A 19,186-nucleotide genomic window follows, 5' to 3' on the forward strand; every position below is an offset into this window, starting at 1 on the left:
TTATTATTTATTTATTTATGTTGGCAGGCCAGCTTTCACATGGATTTCGTGGCCAACAACCAAACCCTTAAACTTTATAATAAATAGGTACTGTTCTAAAATGAAATTTACCGCTTGAAACTGCAGTTTAGGCGTTTCTGGGTTTTGCACATAGACTGAACACTTTTCCCTGGGGAACGGTGTTAATATTAAGTTTCACTGTCTTTTTTCTTTTCGTTTTATCGCACTTTGATGCAATTATCTAATAAGTCACATGCTGAAGCACCCGACTTAATTTCTGCTCTTCCCAAACCCATAGGCTTCAGGCTTTGAGTGGTCAGTTATTGCTTGTTTAGGAGGTTAAATGCTTCTGCTTCTTGGGGCACAAGAGACAAACCCAGTGAAATAGAGGCAAATGAAGGAACGTATCATACTGATCACTCATACAAGATATAATTTCAGGGTATCGCAAGGTAAAACACAAGATTTACGTCTTGCTGTTTGCTTTAGAGGATGGTTCAGGACGGTATATTTTAAGGTGTGATTTTACCATTAGTTTTTTTTCTCTCTCTTTCATCCCCTGTCATTTTATTCACGTTTATTCCATGCCACCTCGGCCCTTTGTTCCGTACCACCTCAGCTGTGGCCACCACGACACCTCCCACCCGCCCCGACACCCCCGTGCCACCGGCCTCTCTGACTGACTCCTCTCCTTCCCCTCCAGCTGTCCCAAGTTCCAGTGTCCTCCCCTCTGCCCCCCGAGATGTGGTCCCTGTTTTGGTCTCCAGCCGATTTGTCCGTCTCAGCTGGCGCCCACCCGCAGAGGCCCGAGGCAGCATCCAGACGTACACGGTCTTCTTCTCCAGGGATGGCGTCAACAGGTAGGCCTCAACATGCCACGGGTCTCCTCTGGGTGGGGGGATAGTCCTAAGAGTGCCGGAGGTCTTTACAAGCGTCTTGCAAATGGTTCTCAACCTTGTGTTCTTCTCCCCGTGATAAAAGAAGCATGAACATGCCTTTTGTTGCCATGTATTTTTATTACCTATTTTTTATTTTTTTATAGACATCATATCAACATTTATATGACAGCGCTTCTTGTCTTGGTATGAAGGACCATTTGCGTTGGGTGTTTATGGATCTTACCTCCTCCCAGCTATTCCTTGACCATCCACCATAAAGTATTGTCAGCTCCATATTTTCCCTTTCATCTTCCTCTGATGACACAGATTCAGACGTTCTTTGCGTCGCTGGCAGAGGTGAATTTGTTGAGCCCTAATCAACCGGAGAGGAGGGCTGCTTTTAGAGCACTACAACTGGTGTAAGACCTCAAAAACAGCCAGGGGAGTGGGGTGTGAAGATTTTACACAATTGCAAATATAGTCAACCTGCCTGAGCCATGCTCGCCATGTGGGTTATAGCTGCACAGCCGATAGCTCTTTTGTGATGATGGCACTATAGATTGTTTGGTGTTTGCATGATTTCTCATCGTGTATGCTCATTTCACACTCAAAAAGGTACTGCCTATTTACTTGGGGTTTGTTTTATTTTCCTAACATCATAAATGGCTTTATGCCTGTGAAAAATCTCGTGTTTTTCTCTTCCTGTGCATCATTATGAAGAACTCACTTGAAGTAGTCTGGGCTGTATTTCACTGCTCTTACGATAGACTTCAGCTACCGGCTGGTGACTGGTGTGCTGATGGCAGCTCAGCTGCTGAGGGGACTTGAGTAAGAATCTATATTTAATTGAAAAACAAGTGGATTCATGAGAGCTAAAGAAGTGCAACCCCACAGTTATCAGTGAGCTCCCCTCTGCCACAGCATGGCCTTATTCTTCATCCAAAGGGGCTCAGTCTTGCAGGCAAGATTTCTTGCCCCTGCCTGGACATTCTCAAGCTTCTCATCGTAATCCGCAACAAGGTCCAGCTTAATTTAACAGCCATACAGCCATTTCTTCACAGAAAGGGTTGTCAAGCATTGGAACGGGCTGCCCAGGGAAGTCGTGGAGTCACCATCCCTGGAGGTAGACATGTAGACGTGGTGCTTAGGGACGTGGTTTAGTGGTGGAGTTGGCAGTGTTGGGTTAACGGTTGGACTCGATGGTCTTAAAGGTCTTTTCCAATCTAAATGATTCCATGATTCTATATGTATAAGTTTTGTTAATTTATTCCAATGCTTGTAGACATTGACAGCTACAGCGGCGCTACCTGCTGCAAGAGGTAGACGCTCCTAAACAGAAACGTGTATCCTTCTGGTCTGGCTGAGTAGCCTGGAAGGACACAACACCCAAAGCACTCGGGATGAGAGTGTGAAACACTCTCTCCCTCTGTAAAAGAAAGCTCTGAAATTCAAATCTCCATTTCCGTGGATGGTGTTGGGGGCAAGCGTCTTCGACAGCGGGGTGTCACTTATCCTAACGTTTGTCTGCAGCCATTGCCACCAGCCCAACCAGAACAGGGTCCGGGGCTATGCGTGGGGATTCTCTTCTCCTTGCGTTTATTAAGTGGTTTGAGATTTGGTGAAGGACCTGAAGTGCCTGTGACGTGGCAATGCTGGAGGGCACTGTTGGAATCGCATCTCATTTATTTTAATCGTCTTAAAAACATGAAGCTGGATCAAGGCATATTGTAACTCAGCCTTTTAACTTAGCAGTGAGGAGAAAATACTACTAGTCTTACATGAAGCTTTTAAATCGTGATGTTTCTGAGATTAAAAAAAAGTAAAAAGAGCTCACCCTGCATTCCCTTACGCTTCAAAATAATTTTTCTTCCAGAATTTCCATGGTGCTGAGTACCAGAAGGATGCCTTAGCCCCATTCCCAACTAGGTGCACACCTTCTTAAATACTCTTCTGTGGAAGACTGTGGGCTGTCTGTTAAAATAAATAAACTAATAAATAGATAAAATAAAAATTCCACTAAGCTCCTTGCAGCGAGAGACTCAGAATACCACCTGCAGTTTAAAACTCTGGAATATGCACCTGTAGTCTTGCAAACTTTCAGACAAACCGCGAGATAAAATTAAGGTAGTTTTCCTAAAAGGAAAAAACTTCCATGGAGTTTGAGAGTTGCTTATTCTTTATGTGTTATTTTTTCAAAAGAGCTATTTTTCTGTTTACAAAAATAAATATTGGATTTGACATTAACCTCAGGGATGCAAAGGAATTGTCAGAGAGATTACTGCAAGTCTGGAGGAAGGATCTTCTTGGGTTTGAGAGCAGAGAGGATTTTCTTGATGGCTGGGAACATCACTGAGGCTGACACAACACACGGCCATGTCGGGGACTGTCCAGAAAAAGAGTCTCCCGTGTTTTGAACTCTCTCAGAAGGGTTTTTCAGCTCAACCCTTTCAAAGAAACCTCGTTTGGAAGTGATTGCACTTATTGCTGTAACGTAATCACCGGAGCTCTTCTGATGGGATGCTCTTTCATCTTCCTCCTCAGCTAGGCATCCCGCGTGGGATCAAATGGGTTTGCTTGCTGATAAGGATGATTGGAAAGAGCACTTAAAGGTAAAAGGCAAGTTTCTCAGAAAAGGATAAAACAAACCTCAAATCTATTAGAAAGTAAATAAACAGGCAACCAATACACCTGCACTCAGGGAAGTTTCTGGTTCAGATAAAAGTTTAGATTTGGAAGTGAGATATTCTATAACATTTGCTGATAATAGCAGAGTGGTGATGAAAAAATGAGCAGATATAGAGGCTCTCGTGAATGGGATCTGTCAGTAGATACGGCCCTCTTTTTATACATTTGGTTGCGCTTATTTTCTGTTAAAATATAGTGGAATATAGCAGTCGGGTATAATGCATGACTTCTGATGGATATCACTCTTCAAGGTATACACATGTGCACACAGAGACCGTAAAAATCTATCCTGCCATACGGGAGGACTGCTCTGCAAGAGAAAGGAGCTACTTGAGGTTTAATTTGATGTTATAAGCTCACTGTAAAAAACCCCTTTTTCATACCCAAATAATAAGATCGCCCACAATATTAAAAATGCAGAGATTACCCATGTAAGGGGTAAATCTCTGCCTTTTTATTTCCCGTTTTACCGCTGGGGTGCTGCCCCAATGGCGAGCTCTTAGGAACGGAGCCGTCCTTGAGCGCTGCGAGGGCAGAGGTGCTGCTTCATCTCTGGTATCTCCCACATCCACATGCTGTTGAAACTTTAATGTTAATTATTTATTAATTTTTTTAGCTAAAGGTGGTCTTCATGTGGGAAGCATTGGATCCATCCCTATCCTTAAACCCCATCCAACCCAACAGCATTTGTGTCTGGCTGTTGCCCACGTTTAATTGTGATCTGCTTTTGACTAGCAATGTTTTGTTTGCAAAACGGGCCAGATTTGATATTTCAATTCACAGGCAGGTTCGAATTTTGTTGTGAATTTGATGTTCAGTTTTGCTCTCGGCCTCAGTGTTTGTTGCCTTTTCTCCCCCGTCTATGCCGGTTGGCTTCTCAATGAGCGAGCGTTGATTCACGCAGGCATTTGATATTTAGGCGGTAGTGTATTAGTCACCACAAAGAAAGAGACACGGTTTATTTTTGTTGATTTGCTCTTGATCTATCTCTAAACCAAAAAAAAAAAACCTCCTCAAATGTAATCTCAAGACATATTTAATTACTTGTGCATAGTTTGAAATGAATTCTGCCTTCCCGGTGAGAATTTACGTCACTAGATATAAAATTTAAAATTTAATTTACAAGAAAAGATTGGCTATATTTATTTATAAATAATGAGAAGTATTTACATGGCAATATATTTCTGTTTAGCATTTGAGATGAGACACAAAGCCCAAAAATACCGTTCAGGTTTTGATTACAACTTTTGAAACGTCAGGTTGGCTTAAATAACGGGTCCTGATTTGTAGCTATCCTTTTTTAACTGACTGTTAGCAACCATTTTTCACAATATATGCAATTAAATGCTCTGATCTTAAGAGAAAAAGAAGAAAGTGACCCTGAAAATCAGCAGTATTACAGCTGAACGTAAACCCCTTTGACGAAGGATTCTTTTGCAAGGTAGGGACGAGCGTTATTTTTAGTTGAACGTTCACTAGAACTTGTTTTCGGTAACAAATGAATAAATGCGTAGATAGTCACAACAAGCTAATAGATCTCCCAGTTTAGCTTCCTGCATGTTGCAGACTGAAGAAATGAATCAAGGGACCACTTAATTGAATATGAAAACTTATCTTTGATTAAAGCCTATCTTCAGAATTCAGCTGAAGTTCTAAAATATCATTCCCAGATGATCTATTTACATTAGTTTTGAGGTTTGCTTATTATCATCAAGGACTTTATCGTTCTCCCACAAAACAACATAACGGGAGATAAAACAAAAAAAGGAATTCAAAGTAGCAAAAGTCCATCCATTTTAAAATTAATAGTATTCATTTCACAGCAAGAAGCATTAACATGACTTGTCTTACTTGAAGTAACTAATTAGGTGTTTGAAACATTATAAAAGCATTTGTTACACACCTAAGAGTTATATGGGAACTGTAATTATCTTTTTTTACATGCTGATACCGTAATGTAACATGATCTTCAGTCACTGGAAATTACATGTCGAAGCCTCTATTTTACAAGAAAGTGGATGACTTTAGTCAAGGTCTTTTATTTTTAGACCGTAATTTATGGCCGAGATGGGTTTGAAAAGGAAAACCCCACATGTAAAGGTGCCTGATTCAAGGATGTTTGGTGCTTTTTTAGATTATTCTTGCTTTGCTGTAGCATCTGTGGCGCATTAACCCCTCGCTGGTAAGCAGGAGCAGACGATGGACTTTTGGACGTAGCTGACGCTCACCTCTCTAACTTCACAGGTTCCTGGAGCTCTAGAGAGACGGACAGACACATGTTTTACAGCGCTCATCTGATGTGTTTTAGATACCTATTTTACAAAGATGAGTGTAGGGTTGTTATATTCATAAGGAGTTTTTTCTCGTTGCTAGCTGAAGCGGTTAAGGTGTCATGGAAGACATCACTGCCCGGTGTGACATTGGCGAGTGGCCCATTTAAACAAAAGGGATAATTTTTCCTCGCAGCTCATAATTACATTGCCACAGAAACCAAAACCAGTGGGGTCAGAGGTTTGACAGTTTGAGGGAGACGAACCCATTTGGGTGTCTGTGATCACCTGGGTGCTGCAATTCCAGAAACCTGTGAACAGGAGCTCTGTGCCAGGAGAATAACCAGATATTTCTGTCCCGTGCCAGAAGAATAACCCCATATTTCTATCCTGGTTCACTTATTCCTCTAAATGTCGATTATCCAGCTGCTGCCAGGCTGTGAGATGGGGTGGGCTGCTGGCTGTTCTTGCACCTCAGTCTGCCTGGAGGGAAACCTCAGCCTTTTCTTTTGCTTTATTGCTCTTGGTCTCAGTCCTGGGGTGTTGGCTTGATTATTATTCAGTCATTACTTAGGAAAACCTGGAACTTTTTTTTATACGGCCCATTTTTCTTTTTTTAAGTTACAAGCTCTTGCATTGCCCTATGGGCTTTTAGTGTTGCATTTGGAAGATACTCTAGATGTGATAGCTAGAAAACCCAAGCTGTAGGAAGTAAAACATAAAAAGGTTTAATTTGGTCAGCACTTTCATGAGGTTCATGGAGGGAATATTGTGACTCGCCAAGAACAGGGAAACTTCCCTCTGTGTCTTTTCAGCGTGGGCTGGGGACAGCCCAGAGCTTCTGCTGTTCAACGGTGCTCCCAGACTGGAAACCATCACATTGCCAGAGCACAGAGTTGGACTCGAGCTTATTAGCCTTGAAAATAGGTGGATATTGTGAGATGGAATGTGCTGCAGACACCTCCAACCACTGCCAGCCTGGGTGCTCTTCCCAGTGGCAGCAGCAGAGTTTTACCTGGACTTGAACTGATCTAGGAATGGACTGGCCCATCATTGCAGGTGATGAGCTCGTTGGGTTCATCAACTGGAGAGCGCTCATGTACTTATACAGCTCCTGGTTTGCACAGAGACATGTCCTGGGAGATGGGCTTGAGTATGACACAGCAATCCAATGGAAGATGAACACTGATGCTGCCAAGATTGCATTAGAGTCTAATCAAAGCACTTGCTGGCATGTGATGCAGCAAGTGCAGATCTGAGAAGAGAAACGGCAGCCCTGGGTCTCCTTGTGCCTCTGTGGTGGGGCTGGATATTTTCCTTTGCTCTCCAACCTCAGCATGAGATACAAAACGGGCTGTGTTGGAATTTCACTCCTCGTCATAGCGCTTCACACCTGTGCCCCAAAGGACACAAGACAAGAGAGCTGCTTTCAGACCTGCTCAGTTGGTTACAAACCCATTGGAGCCATTTTCAATGCAACAACTGGGTTCCTACTTCTACAGCTTGCAAATAGAAACCAGAGATAAGAGGCAAGAGAATAAAATTAGCTGAGTTGCTCAAGCACAGCTCAGTTTGCCCAGTTAGAAAGAGCAAAGGCTCTGCCTGCCAGTGCCCTTGTCGGGGAGCAGCAGCCACCCACAGCTCTGCTTCGCTTTATGAAGTGCAACAGAAAAACTTCCTGCTGGAATAGAGGCGTTAAACTCCATTGTCTCTGCTAAGGGATGATCCGACCATTTTCCCCAGGGAACATTCACCCAAGCTTTGGTCAGTAAACCCTCGGAGGGCCAGAGCGACGGTGGAGCCTGATGCTCGGAGGGCAGGACCATCCCTTGGTCTGAAAAATTTCATTCTGAGAAAACATTCCCCAAAGGTACAATAACCTCCCTTCTCAGAATTGCTGCGATGCCTATTGCAGCCCAGAGAACCACGGCAGCGCTACGTGAAGTTTGACAATTAGTTGATTCAGTCTTAAATGATTTTTTTTCTGCAGCATAGTATCTACCTTTTTGTTGTTAGTTTTTCAGAGGTCTTCTAGCAAAGGAGAGGAGCGAGGCACTCCACCCATAATAAATCAGTTACTAAAGCAATTTTACCTACTTCTCTTCGCTGATTGGCCATGAAATGACTGTGGTTTCATCCAATTTCAAACCCAGCTTTACTGTTTAGGGATTGTGTTTTTCCCGGCTAATCCCATGTTAAAAACTCTAGGTCTGTACCTTTCCCACCGATGGTTTTTCTCACCGAGCAGCACAAAACCACGGCTCAGCAGAGCTTTGCTTGACCCAGGGCAGGGATGCTGGTGCCGGGATGCAGATCCCCCTCGGTCACTGCTCAGGAGGAGAAGTACCTGTTGCCCCACACACCAGTTTTCCAGGAGCCGATGGCTGAGTTTGTATATGTGGGGTGGTGTCCAACCATCTGTCTGCATCAGGAGTGAGCTGGCCCTGAGCTGCCTGGGTGCTTGTTTTGCCAAGGGGGGAGCATATGTCACGTTCCACTCCGATGATATTAGGATTAGACTGGCTCTTAGGAAGTATTTCTTTCCAGAAGGGGTTGTTGGGCGCTGGAATGGGTTGCCCGGGGCAGGGGGGGAGTCCCCATCCCTGGAGGGGTTGAAGAGTTGGGTTGACCCAGTGCTGAGGGATGTGGTGGAGTTGGGAACGGTCAGTGTGAGGTTCATGGCTGGACTGGAGGAGCTTCAAGGCCTTTACCAACCTTGATGATTTTGTGACGAGGGAGACGAGTGACTTGTGTTCATGAATCCCCAACGGAGAAAACAAGGGTGAGACAAGTCTCAAAGGCTGACATAGACATTTATTAACTTCCCACAATGTAGTAATCGGATATACAATAATTGATTAAGTATATAACAAGTTATGGCAAGGGATATAGTATGTCTAGTGTTACCTAATAATAGTAAGGAAAAAGGGGAAAAAAAGAAAAAAAAGAGAGATAGAGCAAGAGAATAGACAATTAGAGACCACCAGTCCAGGTTCCTGCATTGATCCCATCCGAGTTCGTCGGGGATGCATCCGTCTTCTTCACATCTTCTTTTTTCTTTCCGTATTTCACTCCTTGCCCCTCCTCAATTTATAGACACATTTTTTGGGCCTGTTCACTAGGTTGACCCACGTACCTACGTACCCCAGATATGGGGAGGGGTAAGGTTGTCATAAGGTGCTTTGTGGGACGATGTAATCAGCACGATCTTGTTAATCTTTATTAGCATATTCACGGGTGTCAACTTTAATAAGCATTTCGTGGATAATGAAGCAAAGGTCGTTCATCAGACAGATGGGCCTTGAAACTTCACACGATGCCTCAGAACAGAACCATCCTGTCTCCACAGGGGTCCCTCCCCCAGGTCATGTCGTGCCATCCTGGCCACCTTATCAGCTCCAAACTCCACACTATCACACCGTGACTGGAGTTTTGTTACTTGCGAGAGTTTGAGACGTTCCTTGGCTCGTTGGGCCTCCTCTCCCCCTCATCCCTTATCTCTCTCAGGCTGTTTTTTCTCTCAGGCCCTGTGTCACGGAGTTACAAGTCATGCCTCCCAGCGTAGCGCAAACTCCACAAATGGGTTTTCATTTTAGACCTCTGAGATGGTGAGCGGTGGCCCCATCTTGGGAAAAAACTCTACGTTGCCTGTGGAACAGAGTGGGGTGGGGGTGGTTTTTCAGGGACAGCCATAGCGGGAGCTCAGACCAGGGCTCGATTTGCAGAGACATCCAAACCCAGTTTTCATTAGCTGGATGTTTACAGTCCAGTATGCACCTCACTTCCTTTGTCAGAGCTGTGTTGCTGTGCTGAATAGCTATTTCTTTCCATCAATTTTCCTTTTTTGTTCTATTAAGGAAGGCAAAGAACCAATATGCTATATACCTTATGAAGTGTTAAAATACAAGTGTTTTTCATAACACTTGCAGCGTTCCCAATGGGCCCCATTACTTGAATTAGGCTTTTTCAAGTAAAAATCAAAAAAAAACCCCTATAGACAAACAAGCCTCAAACTGAAGTTTGATAAGTAATCATACCTTACAGGCTACCAACTGCATAAATAAGTAATGCTTGAAGATCCAAATGAATTTTGAAGTGGTTTTTTGGTGGTTTGTTTTTTTTTTCTAGGGAACGGGCAGTCAACACATCTCAATCTGGGACACTTCAACTTACCGTGGGCAACCTGAAACCGGAGGAGACTTACACCTTCCGAGTGGTGGCGTACAACGAGTGGGGACCAGGAGAGAGCTCGCAGCCCGTCAAGGTCGCCACGCAGCCGGAGTGTGAGTGTGCGCCGGAGCGGGGCCGCCGTGAACTGCAGCGCTGCGGTTCTCATAGCGCGTTGCTCGATGGTTTTTACGTAGATCCTCTTAGAAAATATGGCCCAGTCCTTATGCTCCATAAAGAAAAGCTTTCATCACTTTGTTACAGTTCTTGCAGCGTGTTTTGCTGCTCGACGGTAGCATATGGCTAGTTCGTGTCATGACTTTGAATGGGCTGCCCAGGGCAGTGGGGGAGTACCCATCCCCGGAGGGGTTGAAGAGTCGGGTTGACCCAGCGCTGAGGGATCTGGTGGAGTTGGGAACTGTTAATGTTGAGTTGATGGTTGGACTGGAGGATCTTCAAGGTCTTTCCCAACCTAGACGATTCTGTGATTCTGTGACTTTGACGATCGCACATTCCGCCTTCGATTGTGTGACAGCATAAGTGATATCAGAAGCTGTGCTATGGTACATAAGGTGTTGCTTTTTTCCAAGGAAACATGGTAAAATTTCTGAAAGATACAAAAATTTGCCACTGGAGTAAACAGTTTGGCTTGTTGGTGTTTAAAAGCAAATATTTTCTATTAGTTAATGTTTAACAGTAAGCGTGTTTTATATACTTTGGAGCAGGTGGAATCTTTCAGTAGACACTTTTTCTGTGTGTCTCATTTTATTGTAAGTTCCTGCACGCATCTGGTCTCCAGAAAGAAGATAAATTTCCTCTGGTTGAGTTTGTCTTATTGCAGTTTTTCTTGCTTGGAAGGTCCAAGAAGGGCTGTAGCAGAGAGAGGATTGAAACATTATTTGAGCCCTTCCATGGCAAAACCAGTTATTCAGAAGAATTGGCTGTAAAATGGGATTGGTAGGTAGTTCTTAGCACAGAGATGGGTGCTGGGTCTGATACTGGTGGGCACTGGACTGTTTTGGTGGATCATAGGGTGATGGTGGGAGACTGAGCTGCTTTTATGCTCCATCACTAAGCCCCTGCCAGAATATGCTCTCGCCCTGTAATGAGGTGGGAAATCTGACGTTTAACAGAAGCCCGGAAACTGTTTTACATCGTCACACATTGCCACGTACAGAAATTTAACTGAAAGGCAATATTTTCCTGAAAACCCCTCGTTGTGTGAAGATAACAGCTGTGCTGGTTAAACCCTGAGAGGCGTTTTCTTGATTCATTGCCGCGCGCTGGGAGCAGGTAGAGGAGGTGGGAATGGCTCTTCACGGGGCGGGTGGAGGAGAAGAAGAGCTTGGAAGTAAATCCTGCGCTAAGGCGAGCCTCCGGAGGTGGCTTTAGGCAGCTTTGGACCCATTAGGTTCCTTTTACAGCTAAGCTGAGCCCCAGGAAAAGGTCTGTTAGGACCGGTGAGAGCATGTGCGATGTCCCCTGACCAGGCAGGGGATGCTGTGAACAAGGGGAAAAGGGTCCTTTCAACTTCCATTATTCTGGGATTTGGTGTCTATAGCTTTGTTTATCACAAAACATGAGTTTTACTCCCTGTCGTCACTTCCCAAGCCCCCAAGAGAAGTGATCTTAGTGAAATATCACCCAAGATACGTCGCTTTCTGTTTTTCTGGGTGGCCTTTCATTTTAGATACATCTTCAGTTCCTGCCCTGAGGTGGCTTATTTGCCGTTATGCAACTGCCAGGTGCAAACATAAGCAAGGTTGTAGCCCTTGAATTTGGGGGAAAAAATATTGAAAGTTAGTTGAATCTAAGCCTTTTGGAAGTGTTAAGTAACTAACCAGCAGCGTCATTTATCTATTAGTAATTGATCTCCACTTGGACACACGCACACAAATGCACATATACATGTTTCTGGTTGTGTTTGTATTTTATATATATTTTATATAGTTATATTTACAGAAGTAAAATAACATTTCAATCAGGAAAATGCCTTGCCCCCAGGAGGGCCCTCGTGAAAAACAGGCACCGCTACCCCCTGCTGTCACCATCTGAAGCTGCCACGGCGCAGAGTTACCAGCTCTGTTAAATGCACAGCGTAGACATTTGGAATATCTTTCCGATTTAATAACTTGAAGATTTCTCTGAAGTGTCGAGTTTGAGAATGGAGAAAATATTGCTTTCCATTTTTCTTTTTTCTTTTTACTGTTGACCAAATTATCTTCCCATTTTGAAACAAGTCTCTCTGGTCCTGGGAGGCAGTCAGGCTCTGTGTGGCTGTCTTTTAGAACATGCTGTAACTATTGTACAATAAATTACATGGCTGCACATAAATTGAATTTCCACATTATTTGAAAATATCAGAAGTATTATGCAATCTGGCATTGTTAAAGAAGAAAAAGCTGATGAAAAAGGACAGCTGAAATTCATGTCTGTCAGTGCCTGTTTCTAAAAGTGCATTCGTTTGCTCAGTAATCAGTTTAAAAGATCAACAGAACAAGTTCCAGCTTTTTGAAATAATCATCCAGAATACATGGGCTGGATTTATATGAAGGTTTTTGTCCCCAGATTAACACCCCCCTTCTTTTTTTTTTTTTTTCTTAGTAAACTACAACGCATTTTTCTCTGCCTTTATGGTATATAATTTCACTACAGTATTATCAGTCCGGATTTAAATCCCTGCTTGCTTAAGCCATGTCTAATCTTTTCATACCACATGTGGAGACTTTGTGAGTTATTATTTTGGCTCCTCAAGATGCTGTTAAAGCAGCTTGGTAGTAGAGAATAAAGAAACGCATCTATTCTCGCAAGGGGGATTGAAATTGTCCGTCCGAGCTTTGAAAGCACTTCCCTGCTGTGGGACCAGCTCACTTCTTTTCACAGCCCTTATGAATTAAACCCAGTTTCCTAATAAATCTGCGTCTGCCTGATGTGTGTATTAGTTGGTGAAAGAGAAGGTGAATAGGAAGGCATGTTGGTGCGCCCCAAGGAAACTTGACGGCATTGCTCCAGGCTCATAAAGTCGCCTCTTATCATCTCCCTTCCAGTGAAATCAATTTAGTTTGGGCTGACATCTCAACTTCTACCTGAGCATCTTTAAGGGCTTTATAAGGAATAATTAATTACTGTATCCTTCGGAGGTAGGAAAGTATTATTATACCTAGTTAAGAATGTCCCCATATGTCTCCCCCCTCCTGGGCTGGGCTGCGAGGAGCAAATCTCTGACGCTCTGTGGTTGCCCCCCAAGGTGGGGAGCAGCCGGGAGGACCTGGGCTGTTCACTCAGGGTCCTGAAAATGGAAATTCTGGAACAGATACATAGAGATTTTTCGTGGATTTATGTAGTGAGGGGGGCATTTTGCCGCAGCTAGATGGTGATCTTGCTTGCGTAGGAGACTAAGGAGACATAGGAGACCTCTTGGTCCCTGAGATGCACACCTACCTTAGATACTTTTCTAATTACTTTCCATTCTCATTAAAGGCTGGTGCATCTAACCTCAGAAAGCAGTCCCTTTGTAATTTTATTTTTATTTTATCACCGACTGGCTGCACCTGAATTTTCTTGCTAAGACAATCAGCAGCACAAACGACCATCAATATTGCATTAAAGCAATTGCACCAGAAACTATTAAAGTTTTGGGGTTTGGTAATGGGGTTTTTCTGCTACAAGTTTTTCAGTGGAGACAATATTCTTTGACGTTATTGCATAGGAAATGTTAAAAATACATAGGCAAAATTTCAGCTGCCATCTCTTTAAACATACATTTCTTATACAACTGTCAAAACCGCATAGAAAATTAAAAGGCCATTAAAATGAATGCAATGAAATTTCACATGAAAAAGCAGGGGAAGGCAGGGATGTCTTTAAAGCCCACAGAGATGACAATTTTGTCAAGCAATAATCAGTTCCATATATGTTGATCTGCACAAATTAAGTGTGCAGAATAAACATGTGTTGGAGTAATTGAATTTTCTGAAGACTCGTATCAAACTCATCCAGTTTAGCCACCAATGCAGAGGTGGTGTCACATTGTCACCTCTTGGGGCTGGTGAGGGTCCTCGGGCAGGGCCAGACCCTGCCGCTGGCGGGTGCTGAGTAGTTCAGAGGGCACTAGAGAGCCGCCTTTGCTCCCCACTGAGCTCTTTTGGGTACCAGTTTCAGTCACAACGATGATAATGTCGTCGCTCGAAACGATGTTAAATGATCTGACGATAGTCAGGGTCGTGCTGAAGTGAGAGCCCTGCAATGAGTTTGGGCAGGCACTGCAGGTGATGTATAAAACCTCCCACCAAGATGGGTTTGAGCCGGTTTTTGGAACCAGAGAGATGAGAAGCCCCTTTCTCCAGCACAAAACGGCCACGGATGTGGGCGGAGAAAAACCTGAGCTTGTGTTTAAGACCTGGATCCAAGTGTCTGTCGTTGAAACCTCTTGGGTCCTCCATCCCCAGAATATAAATAAACGATGTCGATGAAAGGTTGGACCAGATGATCTTCCGAGGTCCCTCCACCCTGGGCTATTTGTTGAGTGTCTGACTTTTCCTCTCTCCTTCCTGATGCCCAGGTACACAGGTCTGTCTGTGCTGCTTAAACAAGATCCTTCGTGGCAGGGCTTTCCCTTTCTATCATATACTGAGGTAACAACAATATTTTTTAACAGACCTGCAGAGGCCATGGGCTCTGTTGGGGACCTTCTCTGCTGCAGCCCATCCTGTATCAGCTGTCACAGTGAGGAACGGGGGACATGGCGCTCCTGCTTTCCATCCATCCATTTACAACAACATTCCTTATATTGTTTTAAAGTATAAAAAAAAAGCCTCGGTCTGAGTCTGCATCCTCACGCTGCCAAATTTTGTGTGTGCAAAAAAAAAATACCCTGAATAATGAATTGGCTGCTTTGGTTTTGGGCAATGTCTGTTTTGCGAGGTGCAGGCGTATTTATATATTTATATTTTTATATATTTCATATATTTATCATTATATGAAAGAGCTGGGACAGGCAGAAACGTAGGTATCTCCAGTGCAGTGCCTTGGTAGTGAATTTTTCTTGTCATTTGAGGAAAGGGTGAAGCAGTACTGAAAAATGTGTTCTGTGGAGTCATTAATATCCTCCTCATTTGTGTGTATTCTTCCATAATGGCTCAGTAAACTACACCCTGGGGTAACTTTATGCCATTGTTGCATGGTTCTTTAATTTTATGAGTAATTTATGTGGAGCATTGGCGGGGGGGGTTTCAATTGCTTCAAATTTTAATGAAACGTATCTTCCTTTCTACAAGTTGGGCAGACCTAAAGGAAAAGATGGCGATGTCTGTTTTTCTGTGTCTGATTCCTGCTTTTGGCTTCCCAACCATGTTTTTTCACGGACTTTTAAGAGTTTTTTTGTCTTGAGAGAGAAGAGTTGCTTCAGTCTCAGCTGTTGGAAGGTGCTTCACTATGTAGGAGGTTGCTGCAGGAACAGGGTGAGGTCTTGCTTGAGCCTGGTCGTTAGGACACTGGTTGTCCCCAACACGGGTAACACGTAGGCCTTCGCCCTGGTATCCTTAGCGCTCTCTTGGGCAATGGAAAATATGGATTCAGATGTCCTGGACACATACATAGTATAAATTTTGCCTTTTGTTTCCCGTGGTTTGGTTTTTACAGCGTGTTTAATTTCTTGTTCGCGGCTCCCGCGCTCCGCAGCCACGTCGGGGCTGGGTCTGTACGTGCTGCGGGGGTGACCAGGCCAGATTTGGCTTTTTAGATACGTTTAAATGGGAGTCAGGGCTGGTTAATAGAGGCTGTTAGCATTGATAATTGAGATTAAAGATCACCTCATGCTGTTTTATTCTTCAGACTCTGGCTAGCTTTAGTGCCATGGCCTTTTTTTAAAAAAAAAAAAATTCGATTTCCCATTGAGTTTCTAGTTTCTCTTGCAGAACAAAATACAGTACCTTAAGCCAGATTCAGTGACTCCATCTGCACTCACCTGATGAATATGTGGTGCATCATGGGGAGGCTGATTAAGACTTTTGTAAAAAACATTTACAACAAGGAGGGATTAAGTAAGAGAAAAATGAAAGTTTATGTTGCACTGCTTCCTAGAGACTTTGGAAAAAAGTTGCAGAGGAGAGGAGAATATTCTGCACGTCTTTCTTGAGGCTTAAATTGATTCTCACCTCTCACCAGAATAAGTGACCAGCTAAGCCTGTGTCTTCCAGTACTTCTGTAAAACCCACCACGATCAAATTCTTAAAGATATTTACTCAGTTGAAAAAATTCCATCTTTCCAAACAGTCTCGGTCACTGAGTGCGTTTCCACCCGGCATCGCTCTTCAGCCGTGTGCCTCTGAAGCTGTAAGATTGATGAAATACTTCTTTAATTCTTACTAATCGATGGTGCTAACTCCAGAAGTTCTCTGAAGGTGACGTTTCTAGCTGGCTCACGCAGTGACACTGAGCAAGGCGTTTCATTCCTGAACATCATCATCTCTTCGTTTCTAAAATGGGCTCAATGGGGAAGACGTGATGGAATCTTAATCCTTTGAAGACGTCATCCAAGCCCTTCTTTTCTGTGAGTTAGGAGGGCAGATTTGGCTAATTAATAGTGGGAGAATTTCTTACCCATTTGGTAGACTAAGAGTTAAAGCAAAAAACAAATCAAACCCAGAAAGTTAAATTGTTAATTTTCAAATTGTCTTGGGTTCAGTATAAAGCACCGCAAATTGCTTGCTGTTCATCACTCATCTTAATTAACTGAAATAATGCAGTCAAAATCTTTACTTTTGGGGGTTTTGTTGCTTGATTTTTTTTTTTTTTCTTCTTCTGACCAGCTCTTCTGCCTCCTTTGAAAAGTGTCAGTCTCATTAGAAAGTTGCATTGCTGTATGATATACTGTAATTAAAACTGAATTCAAAGCCTTTTCATCCTCTTTATGGGATCTTCTTAAGTCTTGGTGTTCTCTGTTGTACAGAGGAGGAAACCCAGCAGATGAGGAATATGTGCTGGATCAGGTGTACACGTTGAATCCTTCCTACAGTAGGTATCTCTGTGGCTTCATGCTTCAGGCAGAATTGCCAGTACATCCAACATGTGGCGGATCAGCGCCGGGCTCAAGCGTTGTTTTCCTTCTCATTATTGAGGTTCTCACTTACCAGAAAGACTTCCTCTTCTGAGACCCATACTCATCATTTTATACCTTCTGGAAAAGAAAATTTTTTAAAAATCCTTTGGCTTGGGTAGGTTTGAAAATAGCTCTGACCTTCATCGTTCCTGGGAGGTTTTGAGATGTTCTTTCAGAGGTCTCTGGAAGTCCCGGTGAGAGTCACAACAAAAGCAGTGAAAGAAGTTGTGTTTTATTTCCTGGGGCTCCAGAGGAGTTGGGTGAGTGAGATGCTGAGGAAGATCTAGTCCCGTTTCCCACTACAAACTCCCTGCTTAGTCATAGCCCTCGCTCTCAGCACGTGTCTTGCTGCCTCCATCCCGCAGCTGCCCTATGACCTGCAGGGGAAACCATCTTCCTCCTCTTCCTCCTCCTCCTCCTCCTCCCATCTGCTAAGCCTTGGTCTGACAGACATCCCTTTGCACATCCCGCCGCGGAGAGCCACTATTTCTCTCTCTGGGGTCTTACAGATATTTCCCAGGGATTTTAAATACTGTTAAATTAAATATTTTTTCCTATTGTTCTTAACAGATCTCCCCTCCTCACAATAGTCTCTGCCCATTTTTCATGCCCTTAAAATTTACTTGAGAAAGAATAGTGACAGTATTTTTTATTAAAAACATTTCTCTTTGTGCTTCTTTTTTAAAACTATTTTGTGTTATTCATCAGACTCTTTAAATATAGATTAAGGATAGTGAGAGTAGGGCAAGGACCAGAGGTTTGGGGTTCACAGGAAGTCATGATGCTGGAGGCTCATATTTTCTGTTGTATTTTGAAGTACCGTGGAAACAATTCTTGATTTCTTTCCTTTTTTTGCTTTAAGTAAACAATATATTACATTTTGTCATCCAGTATGTAAAACTTGTGAAGAACTTACACCAGAATTGGTGCAAGTGATTTCAAAATTATTCAGGAAATAAATATTTTGGTTTCAAAATGTCATTGCTTTTGGTTTGAAAATGTCATTACTGGATGTTTCAGCATTGTGGAATTACTTTGCTTCATTTTCCTTGCAAAGCAAAAATAGTCGTTATTTTTTCCAAATGTTTTGATGTCTGTGAAGACCATGTTTACCAGAAATCATCTGCTGCAGTGAAAATATTCCAAATGCTCTAAATGAGAAGAGGGATTTTCCATTTCTGAGGTTTGTCTGCGCCACACGCTCTTGCCTTTTAGTGCTTCATCGAGGTGGTTGATATGAAGAATTCGGTGCTTGTCAACCTAATCATTGCTCTTTATAAATAATAAGCTTCACTGGCTTAGAAGGATGTTGTAATTCTGCTCCAGGTTTGCTGAGATGCAAAGGCACCATTATGCCAGGGAGAATACTTTGCTTTGACTGACTTGCCACGAAGGAGTGGAAAATTAAAGCCACTTTTATCTGAAAAAAAAAAGAAAAATGCAGAACAGATGAGCATATCTTAATCAACTATGCAAATCAAGGCATTGCACCATTTGCATGAAATCTCCATATTTAGAGGTCCCTGATGCAAGCGGCAATGCAGAGGCACGGTGGCCCTGCCTGGGTCCCCCACAGCCAGGAGCGGTGTAGGACAGACAGACGGAGCTCAGCACCCCTCGTTGGGGCAGAATTTACCCCACGTGCAGGCCAAGGGTACGGGTAAGCGCGGGAGGCCTTTGACAGGGATGAAGATGGCACCTTACCAGTGTGAAATACGTTGCAGTTGGAAGCTCTTCTGCACCAGGGTCCATTTCCTTCATCCTTTCATCCCTCAGGGGAATGTTTTGATGTCACTGTCCTTTCCTCTCACTGGTGGTGAGACTCGGAGTGGTGTTTCACCAGCCAGGTCTGGCAGTTAGCTTTGGCACTCTCTGATCTTTCACTGGGCAAGAACATTCCTTTGCTTAGATTCATCCAAAAATCTCTGCCGAGCCGCAGACCACCAGGGATGTGTTTGTCTCCTTCCAGCTTTCCTAAAACAATGGTGATTTGGGGCACTGGTAATGAGCTGGAAATGAAATAAATTTCTGTGTGCCTGATTTGGGCACTGGGAAGAGACCTGCTCGGTGCCTCCAGCTGATCCAAT

At 43.5% G+C, this 19,186-nt stretch overlaps 1 protein-coding gene across 1 annotated transcript in view; it reads left to right on the forward strand.

Moving 5' to 3' along the window:
* The window catches only part of DCC (DCC netrin 1 receptor), a 641,274-nt gene that overhangs the window by 453,669 nt on the left and 168,419 nt on the right, over window positions 1-19,186 (forward strand). Inside the window, exons 8-9 of the mRNA XM_074856359.1 lie at window positions 704-860; window positions 9,962-10,116. Of these exons, the coding sequence (XP_074712460.1) occupies window positions 704-860; window positions 9,962-10,116 (312 nt within the window). The remainder of the gene's footprint in view (window positions 1-703; window positions 861-9,961; window positions 10,117-19,186) is intronic.

The sequence above is a fragment of the Strix uralensis genome, chromosome Z (genome assembly GCF_047716275.1).
Source record: "Strix uralensis isolate ZFMK-TIS-50842 chromosome Z, bStrUra1, whole genome shotgun sequence".
Classification (NCBI taxonomy): domain Eukaryota; kingdom Metazoa; phylum Chordata; class Aves; order Strigiformes; family Strigidae; genus Strix; species Strix uralensis.